This window comes from Cicer arietinum, chromosome 6, assembly GCF_000331145.2.
Source record: "Cicer arietinum cultivar CDC Frontier isolate Library 1 chromosome 6, Cicar.CDCFrontier_v2.0, whole genome shotgun sequence".
Taxonomy (NCBI): domain Eukaryota; kingdom Viridiplantae; phylum Streptophyta; class Magnoliopsida; order Fabales; family Fabaceae; genus Cicer; species Cicer arietinum.
In genome coordinates, this window is record NC_021165.2 from 7,507,227 (window position 1) to 7,526,266 (window position 19,040).

Sequence of the window (19,040 nt, forward strand, 5' to 3'; positions counted from 1 at the left end):
AATATTCTACCATCCCATTATGACAATATACACACTTGTAAATGTACATTGAAAAAAGGGCAGCAACTCTCACATCCTTATTGTTCATCGTTCGTGCAAAGTTATGAATCCTACTATCATGATATGTACGATTTAATATTGATTATTATATGTCATATATTTGTATATGTGATTTAGGTTTATTGTGAATATCCAACATATATTTCTCTTTGGATGATAAGTGTTATGACCGTAATTGAAATCCTAGTATTAAAATTCATACAATTTTAGTAATTAATTATTGTCAATCAAGTGAGAGATTGTTAGATTAATTTTTTAATTAATCAATCATAGATTGAGAATAACCAATTATTAAAAATTATTATTAAATATAAATTATGGTCTACTATTATAAAACATTAATTAGTTGATGAATATGTGTTATGTTATTATTTATGAATAGACTTTGATGGATTGAATAATTTAGTTAAGCTCAACGAGAGGTCTCTGCCCTCGACCGTCTAGCTATTTAATTGTTATCCTATTATTTATGAAAATAGTTTACTACTCATCCCTCTTATCTCTCGGATCTGTTCTCTCGAATTCAAAATGTACGCCTTCATGATAATATCTTAATATATAAATACAAGCAAATTAATATGTTAACTGGGCTTTCTCAACAGAATTTCTCAGTAAGGATATTACTTGAGCTGGCTCAGGGGCTCCAAATACTGAACTTCCGGCAACAATGCAATTTGCTCCCGCTAATGCAGCCATGTCTATGGTTGAAGGCCCTAAACCACCATCAACCTGCAATCAAAATTCTATTGTCATTGGACAAGTAGTGAAGAACATTACAAAGTGTAAAATGTAAAGGACTTCAAAGTTCAAGAATCATTGAAGTTGAAAATTTCAATTATATTATGTGTTTACAACCATGAAGAAAATATGCATTTGTTTTGACATAAAAGAAGTTACTATTGAATATAAAGAGTATTGAGAGACATATTGAATAACCCGTTTGTTTCAACTACACAACGGAATTTCTTTATATAGACAAAGGGTATTAAACAACCCTAATTTACAGTAATACTAACGGGCCAGAATACTTACAGCCCACCTAATATAATATAATATTTACATTCTAATATAATATTTAACAGTTACAAACAAGAAAATCGAAAGAGATACCTCTATGTCAAGTGCTGGATACTTCTTCCTCAGTATCCGTACCTGGTTTGAAAAAGAGGGGGAAATTAACCAAAATATAAGTAAAGTATCATACACCGTCTCTGGCATAAACTTTTGTCCTCCGAATCCAGGTTCTACAGTCATCACAAGAACCATTTCCACAGGAGTTTCAGCTTCAACCTATGAAAAAAACTAAACTAAGATTATAACAACACACACAAAGAAAGACCCTCTTAAGACTAAGATCTATGAGTGAAATACTGTTCTCAAGTTCACGAAGAAAATACTCAAGATACTTAGTCACATAAGATTAATGATGATAACATGACCCAGCTATGTTGATATGACCAAATGATTACGAGAGAAGTTAAAAATGCATACCAGCGGATAAACCTCTTCTACAGATGTCCCAGGTTTTATCGCTACGCCAGGCCTCATGCCGTGTGACTTAATGTTTTCAATAAGTTCTTTCCAGTTGTCTGCCGACAAAAACCACTTCTAAGAAAGCAGGACAAGAAATAATATATAAAAGGTGGGCAGAAGAAAACAGCATATGAGAAGACGGACAAGAGGAAGAAAGTATCGAGCATGGTTATGAGTATCTTACGATACATGTGAGTCGTATGTCGAATACAAATCTTTAGCATGAATCTATTTGGAGAAGAATCCCATCATAAACCCCAATAATAAAGATGATCCTGATTCATTCTAATGAACCGATGCCAAAATTTAGTGTAGTCAGCCACTTTTTTTTGCCAACTTCATATAGTCAGACATTTTTCTTGTCATTTCATTGCTGACTTGAATTTTTAATTATTGAGGCACGTCAAGGTTGTTAGAGGCACGAGACAAAAGGAAATACGTAATTAATTAACTTGCTTTCTTGTCATTTCATTGCTAACTTGAATCTTTAACTTGCTTTCCTTTTTGATTTTATATAATTAATAATAATTGCTATTGTGATTTAAAAAAGGAAATATACTATGCTATAAATTACAATGAAAGGAAATATATAATGCTATATTATTCTTTAATCAATAATATAAAATGATTTTATTTGTAAAAAAAAGTATAAAATGATTTGTTTATTTTTTAAAAAACAAAAAATATTTGTTTATTGCTTTTAGATGCTGGAAGCATGGGATTTTTGTATAGGTGGTGGTGAAATTTTTAGTTTGATGTCTTTTTAAATCTCTTTTAGTTTTATTTTATGTTTAAATTAATAAATTTTTAAATTAAGGTTATATTTTTTAATTATGCTATAATTTTTTGTGGGATCTTAAGATCCATGTTACAATCCCAGAATTTACGATTTTGCTATACCCCAAGATATATAATAAGTTTATAATTTTGTTATTTCACTTGCTTTTACTGAAATTAAAAATACCCTATTTTCATTAGTCAAGTATCTTACTATTAGATTAATAATAAGATTCAATTCACGATTCGAAAAAATGGTTCTCTAATTCACTATTTGAATCTTGATTTGAAAACCACTGTATCAATACCAACCTTTTGATGTCTCTATATGAAATGTAAAACCAGAAGCACCAGCTTTTCCGAAAGGTTCAACATAATCAAGAGGATTTGTAACCATCAGATGACAGTCCAAATACGCCCTGCAAAGGTTAATCACTATTGACTCAAATTCACCATATATCATGCCAATAGGAACAAAAAATATTATGCACAAAAGCATTTAAATCAGTGAAGAAGGAAGATTGTTACTTTGTGTGCTTTCTCAAACTTTCAATGACTGGAGCGCCGATAGTTAAATTACCGACAAAGTGCCTGCACAAAAATAGATGAAAAATGGGGAAGGAAAGGAAACTTTTTCAACAATTTAATCGTCAACACAAGCAATGAAATAGAGTGTGGTAATGTTTAATAATAAATAAATAAAAATTAGCACCACAAAGTGGCTCCAGATCATCCATAGCAACCAACTCATGTTCATGAACAAAATTTCCTTTCCATCATTATGAAATTAAATGAATACTGAGCAAAACTAGCACCTACACAAAAGCTTTACTTTTTGATTTGATGCTTCAAAACATTACAAACAGAAGCTTGAAAGGTAAATAGAGCCACTGGAGTTTTTTTTTTATTTCCATCAATTAGAAGATCATTCAGCATGATATGTATTTCCTCTGGACTCAATTATAAGCAAAAAAAATGCTTAAACTTGTTGGACTTAAATATAAGCAAAAGTCAACTAATCTACAAATATTGAATACTATTATTTCAAAAATACCCTTAAACTAATCTAATAATGTTGTGACGAGATAATCATAATAATTAGGCGTAGGTTAGTAAATGTATTCATTTTTGCGTGAAATCATGAAAACTAAACGCATTTAACTATCATCGTTATTAAGTGTTGAAATAGTTATTTTTTTATAATTGAATCCTTAGTCCAGAGTAGTACTTAGTTTAATGTCCAAACTGCAGTCCTATTCCATATCGCTTTCATAATAAAGATATCTTGCCTAATTTCAATACAGTGCAAGATAATGATCTGTTTCAAAACAGATGTGAATTGAATGCCAGGTTGCAAACAATAATTCAATCAGAAATCTGCCACAGTTAAATAAACTAGAGATTGAGGATAAAGAGTGAAGGCCTCTGCCACAAGCTCACATTACAAATGCTAAAAACAATACTATGTTAGAGGCATGTATGCAATAGAGGGATGAATGTGGTATCAATCAAAACACATAACTAGGCAAACAAAATACAATTCATAATTTATAAAAAAAGAAAAAGAGATAAGGAGAAAACATTCAGTCGGAGCCTGAAGAGTGCAAGTCATCTTATTGAAGATAAAATCAAAATTTACTATGATGGTTTATAAATATATGATTTAGTATGACAGTGCATATGATAGAACTCATAATTTTAATGGAAGAAAATGGTATATTATTTCTTAAAATTACAATGACAAGATCAGGAGAAGATGCAAAAAGAAAAACTAAACCAGACTTTTAACTTCTAAGAACTCCTAAACCAGAGCAAAATTGCTCCTAACCAGAGAGTTATTAACTAGCTTTTATTCCCTCTATTCATCCTTCTTGAAACTGAATGTCTTTCCCACTTCCCCTTCCTTCATTCCTTTAATGGATAATCAATAGAATAAGAGACATTATTAACTAGCTTTTATTTCCTCCATTCATCCTTCTAGAAACTAAATGTGTGTGAGGTGTGTGACTTGGGTGAGTGGGGCCCACTCTTCGGGCCCTGATTCCTCTTAATTTGCAGTGTTCTATCAGCATATCAACCAAAGCTGTGAAAATAAAAACTCACGGTAGCCGAAAATGATAACAGCAAAATATCATAACGCATCACTGCTTAAAAATGAATATTGTATCATAACCTGCACTAAGATCTTGATCATGTTATTTCTTGTTATTGAACGACTGGCAATTGACCATCTATTTATGCAGATAAAACATCCCAAATGACAACACATTTAGAACACCGTATTCATTATAGCAGTAGGGAATGTGAATTCTTGTTCAATGGTGAATGATCTCATTTTCCCATTTGATGTATACTATTCACCTTAATCCAAAGCTACTAGGACAAAAAATTCCCACTAGGAAGGATTGGTTATAGGATGGATGGATGGATCAAGTAAAAGTATAATTTTTGTCATAGATCATATCTAATGACAGTTAAATCTAAATAGCTACTCATAAATTTAGCTTATAGTTTTCCTTAATCTCTCTCAACCTCAAAGTATTGGATTACCCTCTATATGATGTACCCTCCCTTATTGAAGCTTTTCTAGATTTTCCCCACACATGCTCAAACCATCTAACAAGACTCCACCATGTTTTCCACATTGGATGGTACGCAACTTTATCCCTAATGTTTTCACTTCTACACCTATTTTGTCTCATGTATCATCCACTTAGGTTCATAATGTTATAATCTCATGAAAGAACTTTACGTGTTATCTCAAATTTACAAAAGAACTAAATTGTGGCTAACTCAAACTGGCTGTACAAATATAGAAACAAATTGACACAAGGGAGTGCAAGAAACTTCCCCAAAATTATTTTTCTCCAGGTGAGAGACACTTCATTTTTCTCAACTTTTAATAGCTCAAAGTTCAAATCACAATGTGTTGGATAGTAAACCTTTATCTTCTTTCGCTCATCAGAATAGAACAACAATGTAACAGGTAGCAATAGCTATATGGGCAAACTAGGCAGACAAAAGAAATATGATCAATTATCAATCTATGTAGCACGCACACTTCAGATTGAATGTGTGTCCAATACTCGACAAGTGTCAATCTGACACCAAGATGACACTGACACATATGATTACATTCAATCATATCTATTTTCTCAAATAATTATCAATGTATATGTGTCAATATCAATATTGTGTCCGGTGTTTATGTCTAAGTGTGCTTCATAGATTATCATTGCAGGATCCCAACCAACAAGGTGAAGTCAAAGTTAAAACATTAACTAACAAGACAAATCACAAAAAAGACAAAGGAAAAAACAGAAATTAAAGCTTAAAACCAAGTCAATTTGAGTCGCAATCTCACAATTGAGAATAAAGATAACTGCATTAGCAGACCAAGACAATAACACCTTACCCATCCTGCAAAGGAAGCATAATGAGAAACGTCAGTAACCCATCTTCCTAATGAAACAAAATATATATTCCATAAGAAAAATTATAATTCATAATAGTAAGTAGTAACAAATAACACCCCCTTGACTTTTTAAATGATTATCACAGTTTACACATGTGGTTAGGTTCAGGCAGTTCAATGAGTGGTTAATACATATATCAAGATTGGATTACTCATTAACCATCAACTGAACATTATTAACCACAAATTTAAACATTATTAACCACAATCTTAAGTGTTCAACCTAGATGTAAATTTTAACACTTGAAAATCAAGATTAATCACATTTAAATTTGTGGTCAAGAAAATTCCATTGGTAGTTGATGAGTTACAACACCTAATATAACTTTTAACCAAATCTAACACTTAATTGACCACATGTGTGACCTACGTTAACAGTTTAAATAGTTGTCAAATTTTGTACTCCCAGATTGATGTTAAAATAACATTTATGATGAATTTATTAAGGACCAACTACACAGTCATTAAACAAAAACAGAATTGAGACTATTTTTCTGTTTAGATATTATGAATGTCTATGTGGAAATAAAGGTCATTAAATTAAATCATAGAAGTAGAAAGTAAATGGTGTGCAAAAGTTTAGAATTGTTAGAAAGAAAAAGGCAAGTGTCCATTTGCCAATTACAAACCACTAGTTTATAGAGGACAGCTTATAGCGTGTGAACTCATATGCCCAAAATAGAGCTTCTTGGTAACCATTTTTTGTTCGGAACCTACAACTGTTTCAATAGAGTTTGAGCTTATAACATATCACATCTTTTCTCATTTTCACCTTCATCATCTTAATTGAAAAAATGTATATATTAATTAAAATTATCTTTTTATAGCATTTTAAAATTATCGTTGAACTCAATGACTAATTTTATCAAAACACTTCAAATTCAATATTCAAGTTTATCCCCTATCAGCTAGCATATCTGCTATAAGTTCATCCAAAATCGGCTATCTACAAATTTTAACCGAATAGAGTATAAATTCGAAGCAAGCAATAAAAGAAAATATGTTATGGTGAATGAAAAGTTAAATAAATAAATAAATAAATAAATTAATAAAAGGAGATAGGGAAAGCGAAGGGCGTACCATGATGTCCATGTGAAGCCAATCAGCGCCATAGTTGAGCATACGATGAGCTTCGGAAGCCAAATTGGCGAAATCCGATGAAAGCATCGAAGGAGCGATTTTGGATGTCACTCCCATAATTCTCTTTGGCGTTGGTTTGTGAATGGCGAAGCAAAACGCACAACAATAACCAAAACAATTTAAACACGGTTTTGATACTGGTTGCAGGTTTGACCTTAATTCCTTAAGGTCACAATTTTTGGTGGCTGCTTTGGACTAATATTCTGGTAGAAGATTATGTAACTTTATTGCGGGGAAAGGCAGGGTAATGTTCCCTGTTTTTGTACCGTTTGATACATCAAACCATCCAAAATATGCCAAGTGGAACTCTTATCTTCACTATAAAGAAAACTAGTAGGTAATCCGTTCGTCGGACAGAAACTATTTTAATAAATAAATTATTATATTAATATATATATATATATATATATATCAATTCTCATAAATTTGATTGACATTAAATTAATAAGTTGATTTAAAAAAACAATTTACAGTAAAAAAATATAATCTTAATCTAATTTAAAAACTACTTTCAATTAATATTACTGATAAAAAAAATGACTCCAACACCACCCTTTAATCTTATTTTTGAATTCTCCAAAGAATATTTTTTTTTTCTTTCCAAAAAAACTTATTATAAAACAATACTCTTAATTTTAAATAAATAAAAACAATAATTATTAAAAAATTAAATAATTAGATTAGATGAAATAAGAATTTTTAAAATAATTGACATGACATATATAAATTAAGTAAATTAGTAAATGTAAAGATGAGTAAGTAACTTAATAATGAATTTTTATTTTTATTATTCAACATAATATGTTATTTATATGAAATACATCACATTTAAAAATTTATATAAATCTTGATGTATCAAGTGGCAAAATATTTTTCATTCCGGTACTATTTATAAAATACTAAAGAAAAATAATATTTCTATGATAAAAAAAAATTACAATGCACATAAAAACTGTGATTATTAATCTTCATTAATCTTTTATGAATCCTTTGAATTCTTTTGAATTTGCATGATATTTAATAATAAATTTAGAATGTAAAATGTATAGTATATTGGTAATGTATAATAAATTTAGAATGTAAATTAGGAATCTCAGCCAATTCTTGTTTAAGCTTCAGTTTTTCTTTCATATACAAATGCTTAACATAGGCCTTAAAAACATTTTTAAAAACATTTTTAGGAGGTATAACAGCATTTGGATTTAAACCCGCGTGTAGTTCCTCATTCCGTTGCTCTCAAAAAAATGAAAGGACAAATCAAGTTGAAGTATCATAGAAGCACATATACCCAAAAACTTTGATTCAATTTGTTCTAATTCAATTTGATCTACCTCAATCTCATCATCAGATTCCATTTTTTCTTGATACGTTGCTTCGAAGAAGAAATGAGTTAATATTTATAGTCCCAACAAAGGGGAAAATATCCAGGCGGGTACCCGTCGGGTTTAAATGGGTTAGCCGTTTGATTTTAGCTAAATATTATTATTATTAAAAGGAATATTATGCATTTTGATTAGTCTATAAATAATTCATAATAAACAATATAGTACTTTTAATTTTTTTTTAAAATAATAGCAATTTATTTTATAAGTTTTACCGAATATATTATCCTATTTAACCAACTAATTGAACTCAAGTTGTTAATGAATTGCAATTAATATAAATTATTTAAAAAAATTTAAATTTAAATTTTAACTAAAATAATTATTTATCAGACTTTATTTATTTCATAATACTCAAACAACTACATTGAAATAATGAACAAAACAACACTATACTTATACGATGAAATCACGAGAAAAAAAAATCAATTTTACATAAAACTATTTATTTAGATAAATGAAGAGAAAAATCTATGCAAATGAGAAAAAATCACTAACTTTTCAAATTTTATAAATTTTTACTTTTTAATTTAAATAAATTTTTAAAACTTTTTGTATAAGAATAAAATTTAAAAACTTTACTACAATAGTAAATAGTTATCAAATATATTACTATGAGTTATGTCTGATAATGAAACTTCTAAAAACAATATTCTCAAGAATGTTAATTTCAATTGAGTCCAAAAAAAAAAAAAGGAATGCTATTTTCAAGAACATAATCTTATATTTTATTATTTGAAAGAAAAAAACCTCCTTTAAATGATTTAAAATAATATTAGGTTTAAAGGAGGTCTAAATCGTTAAAATATATACTATTTAATTTAAATTTTTATATTGTATTTAATTATTTCTTATAAAACTAACTTGTTAACGAGGGTTATTTTTTATAAATTATTTTGTAAGTTTCATATATTTTTTTTAATGCGTAAGGAAGTGTTTAGAAGGAGTATTTGGTTGGAGGTGGCCGATAGCCCGAAACCACCACTACTATTATTAATTAAATATTAAAATAAATATATTATAATTTTTATTTTTTATTTTACAATTAGATTACCACTATCAATAATAAACAAAAATTGGTTTTTAAAATACTTAAAATTTCAGTTGAATACAAAAAAAAATGTTTCAATTTTTTCAAATAATAAATAAATCTATTTTCAGAAAATTTTATTTTTAAACTATAAAAAAAAGTTTATTTTAAATTATATAAAAAACTGGTTTTTTAAATTATATAAAAAACTGGTTTTTTAAATTATATAAAAAAACAGTATTTTTTGTAAAAAATAATTAAACTTTATTTTTTTTTTGTTTTAGAAAATATGATAAATATTATCATAATTAATTCGTACAACTGCGATAACTCCAAACTCAAAACATAACGTTCAACTTAAGAACTAAACTGTTTTTAAATAGTAAAAATATTTGTAGAATAATTATAATAATATTTATTAAAGATATCTATATTACGAATTTATAATAAATAAATATAATCAATTGGATGTAAATAAATAAAAATGTAATTCATAGGATTTTAAAAAAATTGTAGAATGAATTGGATTCATCCATATATCATTTAAACATCCATATATCATTTAAACGATGGATTGAATCCAATCCATTAACTATTTTTTCATTTTGTGGATGGATAAATAAGTGATGGATGATAAGTTAATGTTCCATCCCTATATGAAATCAATACTTTCAAAATTTAGTTATGAAACCAATTTTCGTATTTGAAAATCTGATTTTTTAAACTGGTTTTCAATTTAAAAAAATTTGGCTTTAAAACTTCTACTTTGGATAGCTTGAACATATCCACCTTTAACCACCAGCCATGCACTTGGATAGCTTGGGTGAGACAACCCATTTGCTTGCAAGCTAAAATGTATTTGTTTGGTTTCTCATTGCAATTTCTCATGAACTGACAAAACAACGTTAATGCTTCTACATTGCAAGTATATTGAGTGTACATAGAAATCATTGAAGACCAAGTAACAAGGTTTCTATGAGGCATAGTATCAAACAGTTTATGTGCATCACTTACTAGGTTCAGTTTCGAATAAGCGTACAAAAGGGTGTTAAAGAAAAATGATGTGTTGATGGAAACCCATCTAACACATAAACCGTATTTGCAGGGTTGATTGGTTTTGGAAGGGTAGGGTGTGGAGTGGAGAGGTTCGATGTGATTTGGTCTGCATGTATGTGGGTTATTTGGAAAGGTAGCAATGAAAATATTTTCAATAACAGAGAAGTTTCGGTGGAGGGTTGGTTAGAAGATGTTCAATTCCTGTCCTAAAAGTGGCTAAAAAGCAAAATTGCAAGTTTTAATTATTCTTATAATAAGTGGATCTTAAACCCAGTGGCATGCTTACGAACGAGTAAGAGGAGTAAGTAGTAAGTTTTAAGATTCTGAGAAGAATGTAAGAAAGAGAGAAGGAGATGACAAAAAATATAAGAAGACATAGAAAAGAGATAAATGTTGATTGTATTTAAAATATTATATTAAATGATTTATTTTTAAATTCCATTATTTTTTGTTTGAATTTAATAAATTAATTCATCATTACATTAATTAATTTAAATGTATATTCATTTACACAATTAAATTAATTTAATTATTTATATTAGATTATATAATCATCAACTTAAAATGATTTAAAATAATTAATTTAATTATTATTTTAGTTATTAATTTAATTAAAACACGAAAGAAGAGCGCTTTATTTCTCATTTATTAAAAATACTAGTAGTATATATAGTGTTGGTTTTCTTATAACCTGCACTTTTGAATTTTTGAATCAATATTATTTGCAGTAAAAAGTTAAAGTATTCTTATAAGATTTAGTGTGTGGACGAACATAAATAAGATAAAGAATGATATAATTGAAAATAACATTTTCTCTCATCTTTCTTCAATGGTGATCGAAGATAACTGCATTAGCAGACCAAGACAATAACACCTTACCCATCCTGCAAAGGAAGCATAATGAGAAACGTCAGTAACCCATCTTCCTAATGAAACAAAATATATATTCCATAAGAAAAATTATAATTCATAATAGTAAGTAGTAACAAATAACACCCCCTTGACTTTTTAAATGATTATCACAGTTTACACATGTGGTTAGGTTCACGCAGTTCAATGAGCGGTTAATACATATATCAAGATTGGATTACTCATTAACCATCAACTGAACATTATTAACCACAAATTTAAACATTATTAACCACAATCTTAAGTGTTTAACCTAGATGTAAATTTTAACACTTGAAAATCAAGATTAATCACATTTAAATTTGTGGTCAAGAAAATTCCATTGGTAGTTGATGAGTTACAACACCTAATATAACTTTTAACCAAATCTAACACTTAATTGACCACATGTGTGTAGATTCCACGTCACTTTACTCTTTCTTTTTGTTTCTATGGGACACCAAATAAAAGAAATAATGGATTGTCTTCTTGTTTGTTTTAGTCTTCACATACAACATTATGATTCATGTCTTATAGGTTATTATCAGAACTTGTTGACATTGAGGCGTAACTACATTGAATTTTCAATATCCTCAATCATTAATCAACTTAATCTCTTCATCAATCTCATTCAATTAACATATTTAACTTAGATAATTTATCACATAAACAAAATATTGAAGACTATTTTGAAACAATATAAATATTTTTCAAACACTTGATATAGACATATCACATACTTTTTTCTGACTTTATTTCTTTTTTCTCACACATCACTATACGTTTATATTTGACATTTTCGCTCACAAATGTTACACTCTTATTTTATTTATAAATGTTACACTCTTATTTTATTTATAATAATGTAAACAAATAATGAGTTTAAGTGATCTAAAATAAATAACATTATTAAAATATAACAATTGGCATAAAATATGCCAATGACACAACTACTCTTATATTGTCATGTGCACTTAATTTGACCAAGTCACAAAAATAAATATTCTTCCGTTACGCACTTTGTACAAAGTGTACTGATCAAGGTTTCATTGCAGGACGAAACATTGAAAATGGGAGGAAGGTTGAAAAAAAAAAACTAAAGAAATGCAAAACAACTAAGTATATAATAGAGAGAATAATTGGTCAAAGTGGATAAATTTTTTTAATAAGCAAATATATTAAAAATTTAAATCAATTATAATTCTCAATACATATTGTGGGATTGAAACACCTATCAACATAGTTATAGTATAATCTTCCTGCTTTATGTGTTGTGTAAGTCAACTCCAAGACAAAGACTTAATGTGATTCAATAGTCCCGTGCCATCAGATACTTCAGCCTTGAAAATAATTTCATTTTTGTGTTCGGAGACACCAAACTTTTGTTAGCCAAGCAATATGGTTTGCCTTACTTGCCTTTTTTTCCTTTCAAATTGAAGTCATTTTTGCAGAAAATTAAAACTTTTGTGATTGCAAGAGCCTTTAACTCCAATCTAGTCAAAGACTTCAATCCAAATTCTATTAGAAATACAACAATAAAAAATAGGTGTTAAAATGTTTTAGCAGTACAGAAGCAAAAAACACAACACGATTCCGTTGTCAGTCCATTGAATATGATACTAAATTGCAATAATACTTAGCCACTAAACTCAATTAATCTTTCGTAGTTATTAATTTCAAATGTGGATTATTATTTATTGGTGACCCATGCAACACACTCAAACCAATTCTCCAAACTTACTAGAGAGTGAAGACGAGAAATGTAAAAGAGAAATAGTACACACAACACAAATATTGTCAAAGGAAGAAACATAGAGAGGTCGGGGAAAACTTCTTTTAAAATAGAAAAATTAAGAATTATAAAATGGATAATGGGTTGTAGTGATTCAAATGGTTTAATATAATTTCAGATGACTTGCAGAAAACAGAAGGAATATAAAACGAATTAACTAGAAAAATTCTTAGCATGTAAATCAAATGTGGAAAATTATTTAGTAAATTGTTTTAAAGTAGTCTATAATATTTTATTTATGTGTATTTAATGTGACATATCAAGAAAGTTAATTTTATTATTTGACTCAGATTAATATATGGATTAAATTGATCAACGTTTAATAATATTAAAAATTATTTTTAAATTATAACAAAATAAATAAGTGAAATGATACACGTATCAAATATTAGAGACCATTTTGAGTATTTATTTGTTTTACTTTTTTTTTTAATATCTTCCTATTAAGCTGGTTTACTTTTTATGGTTGAATTGAGGAAATGTGTTTTTGTTTTGAGTTGGAAAGGACTTAAGGTGTGGACTTTGTTATGTCGCATGGACTCTGTGTGGACTTTGCTCTGTCTAGGGATGAGAATAGGTTAGGCCATCTAACATGGACTTATGTCTGACCTATTTATGGTCTGACCTAGCCTATTTAATAAAAAGACTAGACTCATGCTATTTTTAAAGTCTATTTATTTAAATAGATCAGACTTAGACTTATAAAAAATGCCTCATAGGCGGACCTATATATATTTAATTATTTATTAATGTTATTTTTTATTATTATATTAATAATATTATTTCTTATTTTAAATTCTATCAATTAGGCAATCACTCAATAGTCATTCTATATTCGGTAGTCATTCCATATTTGGTAGTCGTCCCATATTAGTCATTTAATTAGTCAATAACTCGTTAGTCCTTCCATATTTGTTTGAGAGGTAATAATTGGTGCGTTTGTTTCAGGAAAAAAAAAATTCTTTGAAACTAAGAATTATGTTTTAGGGTTTAAAGGATATTTGTTTTAGATTTTTTTAAAATTATTATTTTAGAAAAATTATTTTTTGTTTAATAAATATAGATATGTACATTGATATTGGTATGTGAAGAGTATCATATGATGGTATGAGTTGAATATTTAAATGTTTTAACATGAATAAAACTTTTAAATATGCTTCAAGAGACTAGAGCAAACTTTTAAAAAGGCTAGGTCAGACCAGAAAAAAAGTCTATGATAAGCTCCTCATGCATTTCGACATGGTCTTATTTATTCTCATCCTTAATTCTATCTATTAGCTAAAAATTAGTATTTTGAATTTTCCATAAAGAGCTCTTTGAATCGTAAAATTATTTATCCTATAATTTTAACAATTTGAATTGATGGATGTTATTTTTAAATTTAAAAAAAGAAAAACATTTTCGACAAAACAATCTCTCAATGTATAGTTCTTTATTTATTCGCCAAAACGAAAAACTCCCCGTGACAATTTTTAATTTTGAATGTTAAACTGATAGTTTTGACTTTTTGAATATTTAAAAAAAATATTGAAGGCTTTAAAGTTTAAACATTTTTATTTGTAATTTACATCACGAACAAAAATAAACAATCCCCTCATCATCGTGATCATAACAAAAGATAATTTTGTACAAAGTTGTAGGTGGGATGGGATGGTAGGTAATAGCTTTCTTATATAATTAAATTAATTAGCGAAAGAGAAAGAAAACAACTTTTATCTATCTCTTTTTGACAAAAACTTTTATCTATCTTTTTTGGTTGTTGTTTTGTCTTGTTTGTCACTTCTTGTGCTTTAAAGACCTTAAAGTGATTAATAAAAAGAATCCATACCGAAAACAACTATAAATTAAAAAAGTTACATCGTCAAAGTGATACTAACAATTATATTCATTTAATAATCGGATAAATATATTTTTAAATTGTCAATTAAATTAAAATTTATATCACATATTTTATATCTATAAATTTAAATATCAGTCTATTGTTATTTTTTATAAATATTGATGTCAATAGTCTAATTAAATATAAAATATTAATTAAAAAATAATTCTAAATAAATATAAAAATTTAGAGATTTGATTATAATTTTATTTTTTCAAAAAAACTTAGTCTAACAATTAATTTTAAGAAATATTTTTATCACCCATGGAATTTTTGTTAAATGAGTATAAATTATTATGTAATTTGATTACTGGAGATAAATTTGATAACAAAATGCAAGAACACAACTTACAACACATCCAAATAATAACTATTAATTATTTTATGTACAGTTTGCCAAAACTTGAGTCAACCCATCAACACTTAAAAATTATTAGTTTATTTTGAAAATAACTCTAAAATCATACCTACCACAATTGCTACCTATCCCGTATCCACCGAGTTTGGATTCCTATGCTACAGTTGGTAAGTTGTCATTTTTTTTATTATTAGCCAATCAGCACACAATATAATATGTATTTTTCTCTATTTTTCTATAGCACATACAAAAATAAAAAATTATAATTTTGATATATATAATTAATTAATATCAGAAATTTTAAACATACCTTTATATAAGAAGAATATATTAAAAAAGTTATATAAGCGATCTCCTTTTCACCTCTGATAAGATTTCCATTTGGTTATAAAATATATTTTATTTTGTTTGTTTTACATTACCCGACAAAGTGCGTAGTGATGAGAATTGGGATGTTGGATGGATCTATTGTGCAGGGTAGGAAAAGTAATAAATATGAAACTAAACTATACCACTATCAAAATTAACTACCACTATCATATTCATATTCATCCATTCTAATTACCTTCGACTTTTTTATCTCTTCGCAGCGCCTTTTTCTTCATTTCGTGAAACCAGGTCACTTTAGCATCTCTCTCTCTCTCTCTCTCTCGCTTTTTATTTCGATTATTTTTCGTTTTGGATCAGTTTCTGTCTTTTTCTTACCTACCTTAGTTTATTAAGGATGATTATTCATTGGGGAAAAATCTCCGTTGTTTCACTGTGTACTGTGTAGTGCTGCTGCTGCAATGGATGCTAAAGCTGTTCAAACGTTGAATCCCTCGGGTTCGATCCGACCCGAAAAGTTTGGGATAAGACCCGCTTTTTCATTGAGTCGGCCCGGAAATATTCGGTTTATTCGGCGCAGGATTGCTCCTATGGAGGTTTCCTGTTCTTATAACAACATTCCAGGTTTTTGCTATAGTCAAACAATTAAAACTAATTACACAATTTTCTCTCTTTTTTTCTAAACTGTAGTTTTTATTTCATTTTTTTTTTTTGGGTAGGCGATGATAGTAAATTAGTACTTATGTTAGTTTTCTGTATATGTCCTTCTTACAAAATGAAGGATTAGTAGTTATGGTAAGAAAGGACAATGAATGAAAGAATGAACCATGGTTGCAAATTTTTAATGAATTGTGATCAAATATTTGTCATTGTTGTTTGGAAATTTCAAATCTGTCAAAAAAAGGTGTATTTTGAATGAATTAATTTTTGTAAAATTGACGGGACTAAAAGTGAATTGAATGTAATGCGATTTATTTATTTATTTATTTATGTTTGTATGTAAAAATGAGCCGAACAATTGTAGTGGCAAAAACTCCGAATTCTAACTTCAAGTTAGAATTAAATCTGGGGGCAAAATCAATTAATCTGAGCACATTCAACCATGTTAAAGTCAATTCTACATCTCTAGAATCAATTTTGTCTTATTCAAAAGTGAAAATAAACATACACATATCTGTCTAGTTTGTTGTTCTTTTCTCAAGCCAGTTATTGTATACTTATTAAACATAGGTTTTCCTAAGGTTTTGTTTTTTTGGCTTTTCAGCAATGGATAGATGCTAGGTTGGTTCATGTCACCTAAATCACTCAAGCCAAAATACCTTAACACTTTTGTCATTAATACCTTAAAACTTCCAAATTCTGTACGATGTTCTTTGAATATCTACGCCGAGAAACATAATGTGATTAATATGAGAAGGAAATACTAAGGAGGGGTATTTATAATGGGTTATTTGGACTGTCTCATATATCAAGTATTTGGAAGAACTTCCCTAAATTATATTTTAACAGTGAACACTTGTGTTGAGAATGCAAACAGTTTTTGTTGTTTGTATATTCAAACACAAATAACTTATGGAATTTAAGCTTTTATGACATAGTTTGTCATATGATGAGCTCTTACTGAATAAACACTTAATTAAAGCATTTACCCGAATTCCCCCTAATAGTCACACTAGCTGGGCACTCTAGTGTATTTTCTATCAAGTTGAATAGATAATTACATTGGCCATTACAATACTAAACTAGCTTTTACAGTTACTTCTGTTGATTAATTTAAAAAATAAACTTGCTACATATTTCAAGGAAAAGTTTGGTGTTTGAGTAGATGTAGAATTTAAATATGTTTACATTGGGTCTATTTTTTTACTGACTAAAATTAGTGCTGCTCCATTTTGAATGCTTACATTTTGTTTCTGTCGCTGATATACTTTTGTAGCTTCGATATTGAAATCTGAAGGGCGCAATGTTCCCCTTGAGGAAGAGTTGATTCTGAAGGTAAAAGCATCTTCATTTTTAATAAATTTAACCCAATTCATTCTAGTTGATGGCTTGATGCTATATTCTTCTGTTCTAGTAAGTAAAAGCATCAATAAAATAGCAATCTTAGTTCAGTTTGTTGCTTTTCTCAGTATCTATATTACCATTTTCTTACTTGAACCAATAAAATTGCAGAATAGGTCGCAACAGATCCAGCCTTATTTAAATGGACGCTGTATATATGTTGTTGGTCAGTTTCTTGGTTTGTTGTCTCGTGATTACATGTTATGGATTACAAGTATGATTACTTTGGCATTCTAAATACTTTCAATTTGTTGTGCAGGAATGATGGGCTCTGGGAAGACAACTGTGGGGAAGATTATATCGCAAGTGCTTAGCTATTCATTTTGTGATTGGTTAGTATGTTAATTTCTTGTCTTTGTTCACAGGGAAAAATTAAGTTTCCAAAATAAGTAAACCACGTAGCATTTGAAAACCTAATAGAGATTGGTATAATTGGGGAGAAAAAGGTCTTTGGTTATAAAGGAACTCTATCATTTTTGTGTGTGTAATTGTCACATTATATTTTATATTTGATATGAGATTCAGCTAGTTTCAATGTTCATTTTCAAGTGATATTAAGGTGTCTAAAATTTTATTATGTAATAGATGAAAACAGGTAGGTCTCCGTTATCCTGGGGATTTTGGTCTGCTTTTTGTATTCAAGAGTTTTGTTTGAAATCCTTATGTAATGGTCAATTTCAAAACAGTTGCTCTAATGCATGGTCATATTGTAGGTCTTGCTGATTTTTTTTTGCCCATGTGTATGTTATAGTGATACATTGGTGGAGGAAGAGGTTGGTGCAAACTCCGTAGCTGATATATTCAAGCTCTATGGCGAATCTTTCTTTCGTGATAAAGAGGTCTGTTGGAAAGGACCTTTTCAAGTTTTCATATTATTTAGTGTTCAGAATTTTTCGTTAAGTTGTCTGAACTTTTAGATTTTCCTATTTCTTTAATTACATCTGAGTATTCAGTATCCTTATTTTCCACTATCTAAATATTAGAAGTTGCTCCAAGGGGATGAGAGATCAAGTTGTGCTGAAATACCAATTCATGATGATACTTAGCAGCGTTGCGGGCATGATAGTATAGAACATCAAATCACAGAGAATCCAAATGAACAAAATATTTTCCAGTAGTTTGTATAACTGTCAACGGCACTTGTTTTTAACGAGTCAGTGGAATGCCTGTGCCACAACTTAGGATCTTTTGGTGAAATAAAGAAGAAAATTTCTCCAACCAGTTAATATCTCTGCTAGTAAATTTATTTAGTTTGTAGAGAAAGCAGATTAGCAGGGAAAGA

General features: G+C 28.6%; 2 protein-coding genes across 4 annotated transcripts in view; one reads left to right on the forward strand and one right to left on the reverse strand.

Moving 5' to 3' along the window:
- Positions 1-402: 402 nt before the first annotated feature.
- LOC101489323 (ribulose-phosphate 3-epimerase, cytoplasmic isoform-like) lies at positions 403-7,200 on the reverse strand. Of its 2 annotated transcripts, none has more exons than XM_073369813.1 (7): positions 6,926-7,200; positions 5,786-5,832; positions 2,899-2,961; positions 2,683-2,789; positions 1,552-1,649; positions 1,171-1,350; positions 403-789 (listed from the first exon to the last, which is right to left on the reverse strand). In XM_073369813.1, exons 1-7 carry the CDS (start codon positions 7,040-7,042, stop codon positions 634-636), a joined length of 768 nt encoding a protein of 255 aa, XP_073225914.1. In that variant the 5' UTR covers positions 7,043-7,200; the 3' UTR covers positions 403-633. The 2 variants fall into 2 exon arrangements, with proteins under 2 accessions (XP_073225914.1, XP_004504019.1); XM_004503962.4 differs by having other exon boundaries at positions 5,786-5,790; positions 6,926-7,199.
- An 8,595-nt stretch (positions 7,201-15,795) lies between these two features.
- The window catches only part of LOC101489649 (shikimate kinase 1, chloroplastic), a 5,909-nt gene continuing 2,664 nt past the window's right edge, over positions 15,796-19,040 (forward strand). The window contains exons 1-7 of one of the 2 annotated variants that reach the window (XM_073370339.1): positions 15,796-15,856; positions 15,961-15,988; positions 16,146-16,321; positions 17,634-17,692; positions 17,870-17,924; positions 18,018-18,090; positions 18,510-18,597. In XM_073370339.1, the coding sequence (XP_073226440.1) occupies positions 15,811-15,856; positions 15,961-15,988; positions 16,146-16,321; positions 17,634-17,692; positions 17,870-17,924; positions 18,018-18,090; positions 18,510-18,597 (525 nt within the window). In that variant the 5' untranslated portion in view covers positions 15,796-15,810. The remainder of the gene's footprint in view (positions 15,857-15,960; positions 15,989-16,145; positions 16,322-17,633; positions 17,693-17,869; positions 17,925-18,017; positions 18,091-18,509; positions 18,598-19,040) is intronic. The other variant, XM_073370340.1, reaches the window with a different exon arrangement.

Excerpts from the sequence above, each read along its gene's own strand:
- LOC101489323 (XM_073369813.1), bottom strand. The coding sequence starts at position 7,042 with ATGGGAGTGACATCCAAAATCGCTCCTTCGATGCTTTCATCGGATTTC. Across the intron at positions 2,962-5,785 it reads ATGCTTCCTTTGCAGGATGG|GCACTTTGTCGGTAATTTAA; the intron begins GTAAGGTGTTAT and ends ATTTTTGTGCAG. Across the intron at positions 790-1,170 it reads ATCCAGCACTTGACATAGAG|GTTGATGGTGGTTTAGGGCC; the intron begins GTATCTCTTTCG and ends TTTTGATTGCAG.